General features: G+C 40.3%; 1 protein-coding gene and 1 long non-coding RNA gene across 4 annotated transcripts in view; both read right to left on the bottom strand.

Annotated features, from left to right (window-relative positions):
* Window positions 1-10,931, bottom strand: part of LOC136421725 (myosin-16-like) — a 42,523-nt gene extending 31,592 nt beyond the window's left edge. The window contains exons 1-11 of one of the 2 annotated variants that reach the window (XM_066409248.1): window positions 10,866-10,931; window positions 9,039-9,215; window positions 7,796-7,939; window positions 7,044-7,200; window positions 6,288-6,315; window positions 5,366-5,474; window positions 4,745-4,837; window positions 4,280-4,343; window positions 3,472-3,573; window positions 1,832-2,068; window positions 818-989 (exon numbers count right to left, since the gene is read on the bottom strand). In XM_066409248.1, the coding sequence (XP_066265345.1) occupies window positions 818-989; window positions 1,832-2,068; window positions 3,472-3,573; window positions 4,280-4,343; window positions 4,745-4,837; window positions 5,366-5,474; window positions 6,288-6,315; window positions 7,044-7,200; window positions 7,796-7,939; window positions 9,039-9,215; window positions 10,866-10,892 (1,310 nt within the window). In that variant the 5' untranslated portion in view covers window positions 10,893-10,931. Of the gene's footprint in view, window positions 1-817; window positions 990-1,831; window positions 2,069-3,471; window positions 3,574-3,648; window positions 3,751-4,279; window positions 4,344-4,744; window positions 4,838-5,365; window positions 5,475-6,287; window positions 6,316-7,043; window positions 7,201-7,795; window positions 7,940-9,038; window positions 9,216-10,865 lie in introns of both variants that reach the window. The other variant, XM_066409241.1, reaches the window with a different exon arrangement.
* A 4,287-nt stretch (window positions 10,932-15,218) lies between these two features.
* LOC136421742 (uncharacterized) lies at window positions 15,219-18,561 on the bottom strand. Of its 2 annotated transcripts, none has more exons than XR_010753498.1 (5): window positions 18,383-18,561; window positions 17,926-17,997; window positions 17,287-17,356; window positions 16,294-16,391; window positions 15,219-15,797 (listed from the first exon to the last, which is right to left on the bottom strand). It is a non-coding gene; the product is annotated as an uncharacterized lncRNA (long non-coding RNA). The 2 variants fall into 2 exon arrangements; XR_010753497.1 differs by having other exon boundaries at window positions 16,298-16,391; window positions 18,383-18,559.
* Window positions 18,562-18,936: the final 375 nt, after the last annotated feature.

The raw sequence follows: 18,936 nt of genomic DNA on the forward strand, positions 1-18,936 counted from the left end.
CAACATTATCAAAGTACAAACATAACCAGTTTTGGCTAATCTCACCCTCCTCTAGCAGTGCTGAATCCCTCTCGGCAAATGCTCGGGAAACCCTTCCAGCCCTGCTCTTTTGAAGAGGGTTTGGGTACTAGTGACGTCAATGCCAGTTCATGAAAAATTAAAGACATAGCCTTATTCCGCACAGACAGCCATTAGTTGCTCATTAATAACTAATGAGCAAGCCTTATATGGCACAAACAGCCGTTATTTTGATATGAACCCAAAGTAGCGATCTAACCATGAGTGGCTGTTAGCTTCCCAGCATCCTTTGCTGATTTCCACAAGACGAGCTTGTGGCAATCCTCTGATTGGCTGAAAGAGCAGGGCTGATCCCGTGACGGTTTGCCGAGCATTTGCAAATCGGGATTCAGCACTGCCAGAGGAGTGGCTAATCTTTGCAGTATTCATTTAGTGTATAGTAAGTTATCCTTTTTTTGGTGTGCTGATTCTTTTGCTATGAATTTGTAAGGACTCCCTCTGAAAACAGTTACTCGGTTAATCTTTACATGATTCGAAAGATTCATAAATAATCAGATGATTAAATCTGCTGGAAAGCATCAACGACCGGCTTTACCACACATCATATTTGTGTGTAGGATATTATATGAGTTGGATGGGTTAGATTGTTTTGTGTGCGTGAGTGCGTGCGTATCTGTGTGTGTGTGTGTGTGTGTGTGTGTGTGTGTGTGTATGTGTGTGTGTGTGAGTGTGTATCCGTGTGTGTTGTTAAAAGACCAAATGATTTCTAGTCTGTTCCACTAAGTCACGCCTGCCTTACCTGAAGACCCTATCGTAGACGGACTTTGAGAGAGCCCCCACGGCGTTCATGCACTGGTCTGCCGTCTGGCCCTTCGTGACGAACTCCGCTCCGACCTTCACTCGCGGCTTGCAGATGGCGTTACCAAACTCGTCACCGTCAATGCCAAAAAGACGCCCGACCTTCCCCATCTCTGTTGAAAATTTAAATATGTAAGATTATATTTGATATATATCAACATTATGTCATAAGGACAGCAATCAACAAAGAAAACTTCACTTTTCGAAAATCACATGATTAAATTTTTCGCAATCAAATTTCGTGATTTAGACTTTGCAACATTGGATTAGGATTTTGAATATGCTTAGGTCATATTAATTTTAATATGTACTTTATCCATGAATATTCTCATGCAAGCATAAATTCTAACATTTGGTCTCTGAGAGAACAATATTAATCACAGTATCTTAGATAAAACTAGAACCTACGGTAATATCTGCTTGGTAAAGATACTGTAAATGCAGAAATGTTCGCGGTGGTTTTATATTTGTGGTTTTCGCAGCAACCGTTTCGTCGCGAACTTGAAACAACCGCAAACATTTTTGTCCAATACTGTAGCAGTATGTGACTATAGCACTGCCGCAAAGACTTCATTTTTCCCTTAAGCCCCCGTCACAAATAAGAAAGTCGGCCGACGTGTTGGCGAGCTTTAAATGTATATCTTCTGACGTCCTGTCGATTACGTGGGCTTCGGGCGATTTTTAGAAATCAAAGTTGATCCAAATATTGGCCTTTTACCAGGTTAGTCGCGATCGATTCTGACTTCGTCCATGTCCATGGTAAAATCTCATGGGGAATTTTTAATTTTTAGTGTTCGACGGACGTACCAGAGATTTTTATTGGAAAATACGGTCGACGCTCTGGCGATTTTGAAATTCGGCGAGCTTCGGGCGATCTAATAATTCGGCCGACGCTCGCATGAATTGTGACGCCGGATTTAGCGCGAAATAAAATCCACGCGAACCAGTGTGTTACCTTCAATGCTCTCCAATTCTCCCTGCTCGCCTCTCTGTGCGAATCGGCTGTTGCCGAACCAGAGGATTCCGGCGCACATCTTGTAGATGTTCTCCTTCTCATCGGCGGCAAAGTTCAGGATGTCGAAGGCCTCATCGGTCAGGCGAAACTCCTCGCCGTCGTCCAGACCGGCCACATCGTAGACACCCTCCTTCACAAACCGGTAGAACGACGGCTCTTTCTTCAGCAGCATACGGTCTGTTTTCGTGGTTTCCGAAAAAAACGGTATCAGCACGAAAGTTCATCTGAATTGGTAAGTTCCATAATGAGAAGTAAAATATTCTGCCGCTCGAGGAATTTTTCTCAGCTAACTTTTCGACTGAATCTTTTGGCCTATGTCAGCTGTCTGACACAAGAGCTGTAGACACTTGATTTTTCCGCTCATGTTACGTCAGCACTAGGTCAAAGTTCGTCGAAAGTCGGTGAGTACAAGTCTTTGAGTTTCAGAATAGTTTTCCCCTTATAAAAACGGCATTGTTTAATGTCTAAATACGTATTTGACATTGAATTTGACATTGAAATTTGAGACTGATGAACAATCAACACATATCACTGTTGATAGCCTCCATTGCACTTTACATGTAAAAGCGCGGAAGTGGCATGTGTTAAATATCATATCAGCGCCCCCCCCCCCATGAACACTTGCTCTTCTAAAAGGCATGCAAAGGATCGAGGATAATCGTTGATTCTTTTTATGATAACATAAGTGAAAGAGAGCAAAACTCTTTTGTTACAGTTACTTATTACGTTTTAGTGTTTTTCATTTTCTACCGGTTTTGACATCAAGTTTGGTTCATCAAAATGCATATTCATGTCGAACTCGTGCGTTTAAGTCGTCATGCGTCACATCAGAATTAGATAGGCCCCATGTCCACTAGACGGCGATCACCAAAGTTCGATTTGCTTGTTCCTTGATCTTGTCATTGTAATACAATGCTCAATTTAAAAGTATAAAAAAGTTATTCTTTGGCTTTGAAATTCATACAACAAATTGTCGAACATTTGGTTGCTCGTCCGCCACTGTTCAGTCGCAGTCTCTAGTGGGAATGGGTGTTACTAAGTCGTCAAACAATTGTCATTCGTTATTAGCTTTGACATCAAGGTATTGTTATCAATATTGATATTCATGTCGGACTCGTGCGTTGGAGTCGTCATGCGTCACACGTCAAAATAAGTTACCAAGTCGTTAATCAACAAGTTGACTTCGTCAGTCGTTAGGCTTGACACAACAATATAATCTCCAATGAGTCAATTCATGTCATACGTCATAAGCACGTCGCCGGAACGTAATGCGTATACGGCGATTAGCCTGCCATTTGAACCTATTATAACTACCGAATCTCTCTTATTTTCTTTGGTCAACGTTGCATCGGAGTAACAGCCGTTGCATAAAATATGTCTTTGGACACAACTAAATGAACCTAATATACGAGATATTAAACTTAAATACGCGAATACGACCTTAAATGCAAGATCTTGCTTACGTTCCGGCGACGTGCTTACGTCATACGTTTTGGTTCATGCGTCACGTCCAAATAAGGAAGAGTCATTCCGCACGTTAGGAGCAGGCATGGCATCAGCCGACGTTTTGGTTGTCTTACCTACAGTACCAGGGATACCGTTCGACATGAGCTGAAAGAAAATATGGTAGCCTCGCTCCATTCCGGGAAGCTGTGCGATCACGCGAGATTTCTCGAGAAGATCTGAAACAATACGTCATGTCACGTCATGTTAACGGGTCGTCTCGTCATTGGTCCAAGCGAGATGACGCCACTTACCAGTAGTTCCTGGAATACCGTTCGAACTCAGCTGGAAAAAGATGTGGTAACCACGCTCCATTCCAGGAAGCTGCTTAATCACACGCGACTTTTCCAGTAAGTCTGAAACCAACAGTTTGGTTGACCCGGAATACAAAACAATACGCCACATATTCCGTGCCCATGCCTCATCTCAACAATCGAATGTAAAGAACTACCTTTTTTATGCAAACCTCATATCGTTAGCAAAATATATATTTGTGTCTTTGATATTTTTAGAATACTTATTCACATTTTAAGATTGACTCTACAGACTGAAGCCATGGCACAGAATAATTGGTTCTAATTTCTGAAGAATCGAAGCAGCAATTGATTTTCTCATACCTTGAAGCGGTGCGCAGTTGTGGCAATAGAACAAACGAAGCTTCACCAAAAAGCAATTTACCCCATTACAACATGTATGGCATTCTTAAACATACAAATAAAAGTGCATTAAAAATTCTGCAGTGACAAGGCTTAGATTTAACAAATACTACTTAAAGCCCATTGGTGCAGCACTAGATGTGACATTATCATAAGCAACTTGATAGTTTGTTATCTTTACCATTATATATTTTTGAAAGTACATTAGCTACTGCTAAAAGGTACTCACAAGTCTCGATGTCGCCTCCGGCCAGAATACCCTTCGGGTCGAAATGGATTCGGATGAATTTTCCCTGAAAGATGGAAAAAAACATTCAACATCAGACCGATGGAAACACGCAATAAGAAGAAGGATGCTGAAAATAATTTTACGGCGAGTATTGCGATGACTTCGGGTGTTAAAAAAAAGTTCGGCGACATTCGTAGGGCTAAACGCGGTCGCTATGATATTAGGCTTATATTAACTCGTCCTTGATCGATCAGCTAAAGATGTATGCATGAAACATAACTCACAGCCACCCCTACTATTCTCGATAAGTGTGTTGGGTTCTTTTACGTGCAGAGGTTTGACGCTTGAGGCTAATGCCCGAAGCTCCCTTATACACGGGGCGCCGGTTTTACGTCACCATCCGCTTGCGCCACGGGTACATCTTCCTTAAGTCTTTTTTACCAAAGTGTCTCAATGATGACTTACGAAACGGGAGGAGTTGTTGTTCCTGACGGTCTTGGCGTTACCGAAAGCCTCCAGTACAGGGTTGGTCTGCACGATCTGGTCCTCAAGGGTGACCTAACATAAACAGGTAGATACATTTATCTTACAATTATCATTATAGTACTAACTCTATTCACCAGATAGGACAACTATAGATTTTACCACTTTTTGCAGCATAAAAATAAGTTACTTTCAGTACATTTAAAGTTGATTTTGACATTTGTATTTTTAGGCATATACATATGTATCAACGACTTGACGGACAATTGAGAGTTGAGATATGTATATGGAAAAAAGATTACGTTAAAGTCTTGACATTTATTGCTGGGTGGAATACTTAGATGAAATACAGTTTATATATGAGAAGATGTGTGACCCAGGGCTATGAAACGGGGATGGGCACCGCCCTATACACCTTATGGTGTGGGAGGATTTTAACTAACTAACTAATGCCTTGTAACCTTTAGTCTCTGGTTTTAGAGAAATAAACCATTCTGCTGCTACATGTCAAATATCGATGGATATTTATTGAAGTTGGCATTTTCGTCTCCTTTCCAACAATGAAATCTCCGTTTATATCATTTTAGATATTTTGCGATGTACCTTCTTTGCAGAAGGATCCGGTTCCCCAGTTGTCTGGCTGGCACCTACAGTCGCGAAGTAGGCGATGACCTTCTTGGTGTTCTCAGTCTTCCCGGCACCGGACTCACCACTGCACGGCACATGTGTCAAAATTATCATTGTCTTGAAAGCAAATCCCTATCTCACCCGCGGCACGTTGGCGACATCGCTGAGACTGAGTGATTTATATAACAGGGTTCAACGAATTCCATCGATAAAAATTTAATCTCTTTCGCTTTGTGTGTTTTGTTTTTGTTGTCATTTTAGTCATACTTCCTATCATAAATTCTAGCGTAACACATATCCGATTTAAGATGCATAGATCTATAGAAGCCGCCAACGTGCCGCGGATCCAGTGTGATGAGCTTTACATAACAAGTTAGACCATGTTGATTCGATCATTTTAATGCCATTCTCTGATACTAGATTGCGAATGGAAATAAGGCTCGGCAAGACAATGTTGTCTTCATTTATAAAATCTGAGTGGTCAGGAAGACTGAACAAACGACAAAACACATTTATGGTACTCCGAACAACGGATTGTTAATTTGAGATATTTCACATCTTCCTTTTCTTCTTTGACTTTGGAATTGACTTTGGCATTCTACGACATCAGTTTCCGTTTTCCGATATTTTCTTGCAATTTACGGCATATATTTGCCCATTTTGTAGCTGCTTTGCATGGTTTTCAGTGACTTCAAACACATTTTTCAAAAATGTACGCGGATGTCATCAACATAATCAACATGGCCTTATTCACATTTCGTTCCTTAAGTACGATATATATCAAGAGACTCTATACCAAAAGCCGATCTGAATTTGTTTTTAGATGCAACAACTCTAACAATGCAAGAATAGGCAAATCCATAAAAGATAGGATATAACTTTGAACTTATGTACTCACGTGATCAACATGGACTGGCACACCCTCTCTGTGAAGCAAACAAGAAATATGCATTGTTTTCAGTGAATTCGATATTTGGTAGGATATATTATAGATCAGGGTATGTTATTACCAGGTAAAAATGCTATTGTTGTGTGATAATGTGGCGACTGTTTTCTCATGAAAAAGATGGCCGTCGCATCGCAATGTAGTGCCTGAGATTTCAAACCTCCAAGCAGGCATACATGGCTATACCATGGGCACATCTGATACCAACCAGGCAACTTCGGCAACGGCCTTCGATTGGTTCTCCTCGTGGAGCCGTTAGTTTTTTGTTGTTGCTTGCACTATGCATGATTGGAACTTTTTGGGGAAAAAGATTAGATTTTAGTTTGAGCGAGCTAAACAAATTCATCATGGCCCGTACTTAGCTTGTAAGAGCATAAAGTTCATTGTGCAAGAAAGGTCTTTCAGTTCTTCTGTATTTATATTATTTATTATATCTATTATACTTATTATATTTATTATATTTATATAGCCATTTGCTTTGACATTTTTCCAGTGCGTTCAGATCTCCTTGCAGATTTTGGGGGCATCATGTGTGAACAGTTCTATGTATAACAGTCATCGGCAAACGACCTCACATTTGAATGACGCTGATCTGTCAAATCGTTTATGTACAAAAGGAAGAGTAGTGGCCCTAGTACAGTTCCTTGTGGAACTCCCGACGCTACTCTCACTGCGGCCTTATTCATTCAATCTAAAATGTTTACGCACCGCTCCTCATGTTCATGTAGGCGCCGTCGGCCACCGAGAAGAGATGCGGCGGGACCTCCTGCTTGCGCTTGCCGCGGTAGATCTTCACCACGTTCTCTCCGTAGATGGGCAGGCGCATGAACGGGTTGATCACCACACAGAACAGCCCAGAGTAGGTCTGGACGGGGCAAAAAGTGTAGGACAAGATATTACAATGTTTGTAACATGTTTAGTACTACCGAGGTACACCTCCTTTCGAATGCCAAATCGTGTCTTCCTAAAATGAAGTGGTGAATTAAAAATGAATGAATGAATGAAGACCTTCATTGTACTTTTGGCCCTAGGGGCTAGACACAGGTCGTCTAACACAAACCTAACTAACACATAAGTTGCATATACAGTGAAATATATACAGTACATAGTTAAAACACACGTGGTGGAGGAAAGTGATAAGCCAAGCTCATCAGATATTGTCAATTTCTCCTCGCTTCTTTGTACATGTGTAGATGTAGACGCAACAAAAATATAAATTTGTCCGTTGCGTTTAAATATTCAAAGTATCGGAATTTTTCATTTATATTGAATAACCTTTTTTTATTTATCGTAAAGGCTACAATCTAAAATGAAGTGCCGCTCATCTTCTATTTGATCTAACTTACAATATTGAGCGACAGTTTGCTATCAATAACAAAATGATAACTTTCGGTGATAAATTAATTAGTGATTGTGGGTGGTTAAACCCCACTTCCGTTGGAATTTTTATCATGACGTACGTAGATCAGGGTGTTGACGTAGCGCGTGCGCAGATTGTTGATGACGGCTGCCTCGTTCAGGAAGGTCATGTTCACCATGTCCTCTGCGCATGCGAACTTGGGCGGGTTCATGTCCTGGACCTGACCGGCTTTCACAGTGATGGTCTGTGATAAAAAGTAGAAAATTCAGGAGTTAAACATCCATTTTCGGCGAAAACATTCAACAACAAATTCGTTTGAAAATGACGTCATCTGTTTTGTACCTATCATAATTCTGGAGAATTCTACATGTGGATTGATTTAGCTTTCTTACGGTCAAAAAATTAAAAACATCGGACTTTATAGTTTGAAAATGACGTCATGTCATGTGTATCTTTTATCATTCTGGAGAATTTTACATGTAGGTTTAGTTTTCTTTTTTGTTCAACATCCATTTTCGATCGAAATCTTAACAACATCGGCAATTATCGTTTGAAAGTTCTAGAATTTCAGATTGAGTTTTCAACCACTATGAAGTATAAAACATAGCCCAGCCCCTATGATAAAAAGATACAGTATAAAACATACTATAATTATGAAATATATAGTTTTACATTTTGTGTGTTTTGATTTTCTTTCTGTCCTACGTTTACGCTGTACCAGATATTCTAAATAAGAAAATATGGGTTACACAAACCCAATGTAGGTCGCAGTGAGAGCGCAGCGTGATCGCCGTCTAGTACAATGGGGACCTTAAATCCCCCCTCTCACTGGACCCGCGACACATTGGCGACCTCGCTGCGACCGAGTAATTTGACGGAGAGCTCAACGAATCATCGATAAAAAAAAACGAATCTTTTTACGCTTTTTTGTGTTTTCTTGTCTTTTGAGTAATACTTGTACATTTTGCATGGTATCTCAATTGTAAAGTCAAAGGTAACACAGATACAGAATACGGAGCGAGGTCGCCAGCTTGTCGCGGGTCCAGTAAGGGCCCTGTCACACTTGTGCGTATATTCAAGTGCGTATGAGGTGCGCATGAAAATGTTTGGGGTTAATGTAAAGTTTGCAAGGAAGAAGTTGTTTTCTACTTTGACCCACCGTTGAGCAGCCTAGTTATCGAACCAAAGAAATGACTTCTTCGGCTGCAAACTTAACCTTAACCAAAACATGTTAATACGCAACTCATGCGGGCTTGCATATACGCACAAGCGTGACAGGGCCTTTATAACGTATAACATATATATATACAAGAATACATCAAAGAAAGAGAACAGTCACTGACATTGCCCGTCCGGGTGGTGACCGTGACCTGGTCACCTTTCTTGGCCTTGATCTCGGCTTCGATGTACACTTCTTGTGCATCGGGAACCCAGCAGTTCTTCTTGGCGTCGTAAGGAGCCGACCGCAGCTTCTTCATGTCCTCGGGGTCTCCGTAAAGGAAACGCTCCGAGGGCTGATCCTATAAGGGAAGTGTTATAATGGTATTGATGATAGGTTGATTGCATATTCTTGGCTTAGAGCTAATTGCACGTAACACGAAAGGGACAGCAAACAACGTAGTACATACAGCTGTATAGCATGTATCTACTCTAGTTTGAATTCTAACGTTTAGGAGATTGATTTCTTTTTCTGAGACAGTGGAAAACTAAGGATCACACTTTTTCTGTAATGTGTGGGTTCTGCGATATGTTAAGAGGAGAGTAGTTTTCTTTTTGTCTGTAAACGCGGTAAAATAATAGGATAGAATTTGGTCGCATCTTTTTCTTTCGTGATGGTAGAAGGACAATATGAAATAAAATGTGTTTCGTCCGACAACGTGCATACATGTGATATGTCGATTAACGATAAGCCTTTGGGTAATAGGATACACCAGGTAACATCTACTCATCACCATACAACCGGTAGTAGATATCTAGAAACCATATAATCTCTCCAGTTGTCAGAATAACTTTTTTTGTGTGTGGAAGAGTTATATAGTATTTTTTGTTCGTTCATTTCTTAAAGTTTGTCATGAAGTAATACAAGGCTGGGAATCAAACCTCATGTATCGTTTACATTTTATTATCTGATCATTTCACCGGAGTATATTTCGTTCTTTTTTTTTCTTTTAAGCTTTGTTGATAACTGCAACATTAGCTTGTCTGCATGGCGCTCCACTATGTATTGTCTTGTTGCAATTTTTTTATAAAGGAATAAAGCATCAAACGACGTTCAAAAGAATTATGCGTGGAAAAAGTCGGTGTGTATATATACTTCTTTCATTTTGTCGGAATCGTTCACTATATTTGATAATTCAAAAACTGCAATGCTAACAATGAAATCTTTGACGTCACTGAAAACGTTGGCAACCGCGGAATTCATGTGATCACAAGAGTGCTAAGTTTGCCATCTTGATATCCAGTGGGTCAAAAGAATCTCAGCAGCAAATGACCAAATTTGATGCGTGGAACTAGCACTGTTATCAAAATAACTCATGGTGCCTTAGGGAAGGCCTTAAGAATGTAACCTTATATCCCATTGGAGGAGCGGATATCTCTCTTAGATACTAGTAGCTGCTTCCACCTTATAAGGAAGCGAGGCTACGCTACTGTACAAGAATTCACGACAGCCGTCCCTAAACTTGGGAGACGAAAATACGGGCGCTAATGTTGTTGTTAAGTTTGGTATACATAATTCACGTATTCGAAAGGAAACGTAGTGCAATGTCCTCTAGGTTGTGGCCAAGTATAATGTTTCTTTTACATCACTGTCTCAAATATTAGTAATCAAATATTTGCGATGATGAAATTTTAGCTGTTGACTAGTGACCTTTAAATCAGCTTAAATTAAGTTACAGTTAACAAATCAAAATTTACAGTATATGTGGCCGATAGCCCCATGCGCGTTAAGCTGATAAGCGCTAAATTATGTCAACTCCTGAACGTGTAATGGCATTCAAAATATGATAACTTTCTTACAGCCAACTCAGTAATCTAACATTATATTTCATATCCAACGGTTGAATGGATCAGACAAAGACATTTCTGGGTTATAACATGTTATCCATTCTCACTTCCAACAACCCCACCGGTTGATAAATGGTTTGTCCCGTAAATGAGGAATGTCTTACCATCATGGAGGGTCCGTAGGCTGGCATCTTGACTTTGGGGGGAGGCTTCACCCACACAGACTGATTGCAGTAAGGACAAACAACGTTGTTATGTCTTATTTCCAACAGCCGTGAATAACAAATTTGAAGGCAATCTGGTTAAGCTGATTATTTGGACAAAATATCTCTTCAGGGATTAGTAAAACCCCTTGGTTAACATCTAAAACATAATGCATTTGCTACATTTAGGAAAAACCAAAAGTAAATTTGATCTATTTCTTCTTGTATTTTTCTAATTTAGACACTTTAGTCCATTCGCGATCGACATCGTCAATGCATTGTTTTAATTCCATGTCATATTTTTTGCCACTATTGCAGAATACCATATTTCTGATGACTGAATATCTACATATATATGGTGTGAAGGATGATATAATACAAGCACAAGATAGAAACAGCACCGTGTCGCTAAGTATCTATTATGTATTTACAAGATATGCCGACAGAGTTTTTCCCTTTCAAAGCCTATACAAATTTAACTTATAATTATATTTATACTTCATACACCAGTTTCTTAAGAAGGCAGCGAGCATATACATTGTAAGATATTCACTATCAAGATCTGACAAAGACTAGTCCATGAAAGAACAAACTAAAGCAGTGTGTATTTTACAAAAATGAAAAAGGGGAAAATCAGAAACAAGTGCACCCACTACTCACCAGAAGAAGAAGACAGGCTGTGTGTGTAGAATGGCGTTTCCGCTCGTTTTATAGTGTAGAATGTGGTCAGCCCCTCGGGTGTAAGGATATGTACTATTATTAGTGTAATCTTAACCTGCGATCAAATCGTATATGGTATTACTTATAGACACGCATGTCGAGTAGCTATCAAATGATCTGGTGAGGTAGTCTAAAATGAGTTCAAGTTTTTGTAACTGTCCCTCTGATTTTACTACTAGTAGGGTAAGCGTTCTTCGGGTTAACTTTGAGCTGATACTTACACCTAAAAACGCAAAATTGCGCGTTCGAAATTTAAACAAAAACACCACCTTTAAACTATTCTTTTCTTACTTATACAACCAGCTGTAAATATTTAGCAATATTTTTAGATGTGTAATCTTAAAACAAACTGAACTTATACTAAAAAAAAAATTGCGAAATTGCACGTTCGAAAATTAAACAAAAAGACCACCTTTAAACTATATCTTTCTCAGGTATACAACAAATTATAAATATTTAGCAATATTTTTAGATGTGTCTGCCTATGTTTATGTGTTTGTCAATATGGACCAAGAGCCTGAAATAAACAATAAACACAATGCCCTTGCTCTCACATATTCACCGTCACCCCTCCGCCTAGTTTTAAATGAAACCCATTTCGGTTAGTACAGTACCTAAGTGTACGCAGATAAATATATATATATATATGTCTTTTTCACATTGAGTTGGGTACTAAAAGTCCCCAAACACAACATTCGTCATTTGAAAGTCAAGGGCATGATGATAGTAAGTTGCGAATCATAAGAATATGCTGTTGTCTTTACCCCCCCCCCCCCCCCCTATCATTCCACTATGGCGGCGACCGCGCTAGTATTTGACAGGGCGCTCAACGAATATTATAGATTTTTAAAAAAGAATATATTTTACGCAATGAGCGTTTTGTTGTGTCTTCAGTCATACGCTTGCATTTCTCATGATATCCTAACCACGAAGTGAAGGCTTACATAAATACAATTAAGGTCGCAGCAAAGTCGCAGCGCGATCGCCGTCTATTCCACTATACTGTAAATGCATTTATTTTCGCGTGGTTTTTGTTTCGCGGTAGGGAAAAAAATGGAGTGTTTGCGGTGGTTTAAAGTTCGCGTTCGAAACAATAGTAGCGCTACAGTCATAGGAGGGCAAAAAGTTCCGCGGTAGTTTTAAGCTCGCGCTGAAAGTTCACCGCGAAAACCGCAAACACAAAACCACCGCGAACATTTCTACATTAAAAGTATGTGCTGAAGTATGAAGAAGTTACCTGATAGGCAGGACCTCCTTCCCCCTGACTGATAATGAATGATCCCCAGAGTTTCGTTAGAGTTTCGCCGCTAAGCCTTTCCTAATTCCTTATCTCACTGCGGTGTTTATCTCATGACCAAATGGGGTCAGCAGACGGCAGCAGGCTGAGGTCTATTATTGTACAGACCTGCATCAGCTACCCTAGAGTCTCAAGCGGTTAGTGGGGGGTAGGCATGGTAGAGGGCCTGCATTGAAGCCGTTGACGGATCCTAATGATATTAACTTGGTAGATATGGGTCAGGAAAATGAAGGTCAAGTTCGATACGGGGCCCGCTAGCGCCTGTAGGAAAGTTCGATACTGGGCCCGCTAGCGTCTGTAGAAAAGTTCGATACTGGGCCCGCTAGCGTCTGTAGGAAAGTTCGATACTGGGCCCGCTAGCGTCTGTAGGAAAGTTCGATACTGGGCCCGCTAGCGTCTGTAGGAAAGTTCGATACTGGACCCGCTAGCGTCTGTAGGAAAGTTCAATAATGGGCCCGGGGCTAGCGTCTGTAGGAAAGTTCAATACTGGGCCCGGTGCTAGCGTCTGTAGGAAAGTTCGATACTGGGCCCGCTAGCGTTTGTAGGAAAGTTCGATACTGGACCCGCTAGCGTCTGTAGAAAAGTTCGATACTGGACCCGCTAGCGTCTGTAGGAAAGTTCGATACTGGGCCCGCTAGCGTCTGTAGGAAAGTTCGATACTGGACCCGGTAGTGTCAGTGTAGGAAAGTTCGATACTGGACCCGCTAGCGTCTATAGGAAAGTTAAATACTGGACCCGCTAGTGTCAGTGTAGGAAAGTTAGATACTGGGCCCGCAAGCGTCTGTAGGAAAGTTCGATACTGGACCCGCTAGCGTCTGTAGGAAAGTTCGATACTGGGCCCGCTAGCGTCTGTAGGAAAGTTCGATACTGGACCCGCTAGCGTCTGTAGGAAAGTTAAATACTGGACCCGCTAGTGTCAGTGTAGGAAAGTTAGATACTGGGCCCGCAAGCGTCTGTAGGAAAGTTCGATACTGGGCCCGCTAGCGTCAGTGTAGGAAAGTTCGATACTGGGCCCGCTAGCGTCTGTAGGAAAGTTCGATACTGGACCCGCTAGCGTCTGTAGGAAAGTTAAATACTGGACCCGCTAGTGTCAGTGTAGGAAAGTTAGATACTGGGCCCGCAAGCGTCTGTAGGAAAGTTCGATACCAGACCCGCTTGCGTCTGTAGGAAAGTTCGATACTGGGCCCGGTGCTAGCGTCTGTAGGAAAGTTCGATACTGGACCCGCTAGCGTCAGTGTAGGAAAGTTCGATACTGGGCCCGCTAGCGTCTGTAGGAAAGTTCGATACTGGGCCCGCTAGCGTCTGTAGGAAAGTTCGATACTGGGCCCGCTAGCGTTTGTAGGAAAGTTCGATACTGGACCCGCTAGCGTCTGTAGGAAAGTTCGATACTGGACCCGCTAGCGTCTGTAGGAAAGTTCGATACTGGGCCCGCTAGCGTCTGTACACGCCGGTTTCAGAACGCGATTTTCGAACATTTAGTTTCCAGGGAACGAGACGAAATTTTGTGGAACGAGAGCGGCGTTGCTAAGGGCAACGTCAAGATGGCCTTCTAGCGGCACCTCGGAAAATGTGTGTTGCATCGCAAATAAAGCTCATTTCTTGCAATACGCTTTATCTGAGTTGCCTGCTTTTGATCGCCGCATCTTAGTAGAAGCTTGTTTAACATACTTAAACTATGTTTTTACATATTTCCTGCAGTTTTCATAAGTCTTGGTGATATCAAATCATGTGCTTATTTTCATCCAGCGCGGTGAATTACGTAATTGATATGAACATGACCATCCAAGAAATTGTTTATTTGTATTGTTCTGCAAGTTTAGCCGTTAATTTACATAGACTTTTTGAATGAATAGTATGCTACTTTACAGTTTTATGGCGGTCTGTTGTGTGTGACACTTTTTTTAAGCACGGAAAACCGCGCTGGCCGTGGGGGCGTTACGGAAGGGTAGAACCCCTGTAAGAACGCCATGTCGCAGGCAGCGGTGGCTGGCCCACGTAGTTAATAGTAGATTTACGGAACTTTTAAAGACTTTGCGGACTGTCAGTTCAAAGTTACTGTATAAGGCTGCCAAGACTTTGCATATGGCCTCCTAAAACTTAAGATTTAAATATTTCTAGTGACCAATCAAATACGCATCCGTTGACTATGGTGGAACAATCTTCTGACCACTTTGGTCAGGAGTAAAGTGACTAAAACACAGGACAAATGGACATTGAACTGTTGTATAGATATGATTTGTCTTTATCATTGTGTTAATTCAATATAGACAAAAATAACAAGACGAAAGGACACTGAATACAATAACGAGTTTTATTTGCAAGTTCTTATGCCTGAGGGCTAATTGCAACATGAAACAATACAAAGAAAACATTGCAAGTTAACAATGGTGACAAGTGGTACTTCATATTTCACATTGCTGTCACCTCTATGACAAGTGCAGAAATCATTCAATTGATACAGAAAAATATTATATCATAATAGATATATCATCAAGTTGGAATGCTAAGAGATTTCAAAGTACTTCTGTCAAAAAGATAACTCATTTCACACTTGAATACAAGAACATCTATTTCAACAACATTTCATTATAAGACATGTATCCAAATAGGCATTTTTTTAATGTGTACATTTTGGAGCAAACCGTATTGTACAATGGTAATGAAGGTAAGAAAGTCAATAACAGGATGTTACGTCAAAAACAGCAAGTTATTGAGCAGTACTTGAATGTAGTACAACAATAGGGGACAGCAGGTGCAGCTTGCACATGAACTTTAGCTGGTACCGCTAGCTGATCTGTAAGAGTGGCTGAAGACTGTGCCAAATTCCAAATCAGATCAGAATTCATGATGGTCACCTGTGGATGGCCCAGGTTGACCTAAACATGACATAGGGGCAGACAAGGGAAATAAAGAGATGAAATTTACCTTCAGCTCCTATAACCAATGGACCAATTAAATAAAAAAAAAAGGTATGAATAAAGTTTTACAAAAACACATGACAGTTGTATTTTGACTCTGTGAGACACACAGACCAGCTTGAATTAGTTATAAGACAGCCATCGAATGAAATCAACATAGTCTAAACATTATCCCAGACCCCTTTTTACTGATTACCACAAAACAGTTGTGAAAAATCTATGAACACATATGAACAGGTCTGCTCTGATACAAAGAACTTAGATATCAACTGTGGTCTGTAACACTCACATATGCTGTACTGTACATATTCTTTGTTATATGTGAAAAAACAGTCTGAACCGGTGGTTGATACTTCAGGGAATGGCACTTATTCTATTATTAATTTTGTCACAAAACTATCAACATCAATGAGTAACTTGTTAACAAATACCAAGGATATATATATATACTTACTTACCCTCCTAAGATGGCTGAAACAGTATGGGATCAACTTGGAGTCAGAGAGGACCTCTCAGGAAATCACTGAAAACTGGGACAACAGCTGCTTTCTCCTTTAAAAAAACAAAGAAAAAAGCTAAATGATAGTAGAAATATTAAACAGACATTAGTTGTCAATTTTTCTATTATAATCTTGTTCAAATAAATGTTGCATGTGTAAGTAAAAGCAAGAATACTTTTCCTGAATGGAATGAGTATTCCCTGACTTTAGCTTATCAGTACTTTCTATAGAGTGAGCTTGGTAATTCAAACAAATGTGGTACTCTTGTAGTATTCAAATTTCCAAATGAAAGTAGCATAGCCCTGTTTAGATATATTCATGTTTGTTGACATAAAACAAAAAAGTGAGATACTAATGTAACGTTAATGTTACCTACCCCATTTCCATCTAAAACTATAACAGTATAACAAAAAAATAAAAAAAATACACCTGAGTATAATAAAACACTAAAAAAAACTAGATTTTTTGGTCCATCATTTTGTATGTATTGTTAGTGTTACACATGTATATGTTGTTTAGATTCTACAAGAAATACAGTGATGCATCCTGTGCTGTAACAATCCTAGTGATATGACAATATTCACTATTAGGGAACATATGAAATTCACACAACCATACTGCATGGTAAATACAGGTCCCTGAAATACATTTGTTGTTCAACCAAGAACTCTCTGGCATACCAGACATGCCAGTGATAGGGTATACTACTACATTTCAACTCAAAATCAAAATTAATGCAACCTCTTTCCAAACTTCATTTTCAACTTCACCTGTTTCTGTCACATCTGTGATTCCACCTGCACAAACCAGTATTGTCTATGCCAATCTGTCACCTCAGGGATAAGTTGTTGCAGCATGTGATCTTAAAACTAGAATGTACAGCACTAGTTCACTTGGGTTTTTAAAATCTGTTAGGTTTTAAAGCAACATGATAAAACCCTACTTACAGTTAACAACCTGGATGTTTTGTGTTGAACATTTGTAGCAACCTGGAGACCACATTAGCACAAGATTCACCTAGGTAGAACCAACATCAAACATACACAATGAGAATAATACAGTGGGGAGGAGGGTGCATAATTTGTGCTGTCAATGCTGAAACCGCTAAAGGCATCTGACATAATTTTCAGGGAAATGACTACATGCTTAGTAATATCATGAAATGGGCAAAATATCTTGAGGTTCATTATCAGTTCACATCCATGTAAATATGTGTTGTTTTTTGTGTACATGTTTTGTACATTCTGCAATCTGCATAGATGCACACATATTGCTGTCTATATTAAGCAGTGTTAGGTTACCATTTTGTTTGATCATGAAACCGACTGGAATATATCTTTGCATTTGTCATGTTCAAGACTGTATTTGTAAAGGTAAGCTTACTAGACAACATCAAAACATTACTGCAGCTTGTATGAAAGTTTGTATGGAGAAAAACAGCACGACACACATTGCTTGATGTTAGTTTTTCAGTGCAAAAATGCTGATATATTTGGCATAGGGAAATAAGTGGTACCATCAACAGGGAGACTTCAGATAGAGATACATTTTGTTCTAATTTTTAGGAATAACAAATGATTACTTACAGTTTACAAGCTTGGTTGTAATCTTCTTGCCGTTGTACGGTTGCATACGCAAGACAACGTCTCATGGTTCCCCTAAGCAGAATATCAAAGCGAAATAAGTAAAGTCGATACTGTGACATAAAACGTCCACAACAAAAGGCACCTGTATAATTAGCAGCAAAAATAAGCGAGTAACATTTCTTTGCACAAGTTACAGAAACAGAAATCCATAAGAAAATGAGCAAACTACAACAGTTGCTTGTTAGAACTAAGACAGAATCATTATAACATGGCTCATAAACACGAGCTAAAATATACAGATTTAACTATATTTTCAACGCGGTCCAGCGGTGATAAAAAAAGTGTCACACAAATGGCAACCATTGCATTACGTGGAGACATATATCATGTTACGAAAACAGTCCGAGTTGGAAACGGGAAAACTTGGGGTCGTTCAGAATCTTTAAGAAACGTTTACCTTGTCTTGGGACCTCCTTGGAACAGAAGGAAGTTGACTATCGTCAGATATAAGCCGATTCGCTTAAAAAAAGCCAATTTTGTGCGGTTGTCTGCTGCAAATCCGCTTCTTCAACACTGTAGCCATCTTGTGTCAGCTGAAAATCGCGGCACGTGACCATTATCCTTATTCTTCCGGTGGTCAAAGGTCCTATAGTTCACCGGGGGCGGGGCTGGGGCGGGGCTCCGATTCTGGCGGGAAGCGGGGCAGCGGGGCGCGGCACGTTCGAACTCCAGAACTAAATGTTCGAAACGAACCAGGCGTGTGTAGGAAAGCTCGATACTGGACCCGGTAGTGTCAGTGTAGGAAAGTTCGATACTGGACCCGCTAGCGTCTGTAGGAAAGTCAAATACTGGACCCGCTAGTGTCAGTGTAGGAAAGTTAGATACTGGGCCCGCAAGCGTCTGTAGGAAAGTTCGATACTGGACCCGCTAGCGTCTGTAGGAAAGTTCGATACTGGACCCGGTAGTGTCAGTGTAGGAAAGTTCGATACCGGACCCGCTAGCGTCTGTAGG

The sequence above is a fragment of the Branchiostoma lanceolatum genome, chromosome 1 (assembly GCF_035083965.1).
Source record: "Branchiostoma lanceolatum isolate klBraLanc5 chromosome 1, klBraLanc5.hap2, whole genome shotgun sequence".
In the NCBI taxonomy this organism is placed as follows: domain Eukaryota; kingdom Metazoa; phylum Chordata; class Leptocardii; order Amphioxiformes; family Branchiostomatidae; genus Branchiostoma; species Branchiostoma lanceolatum.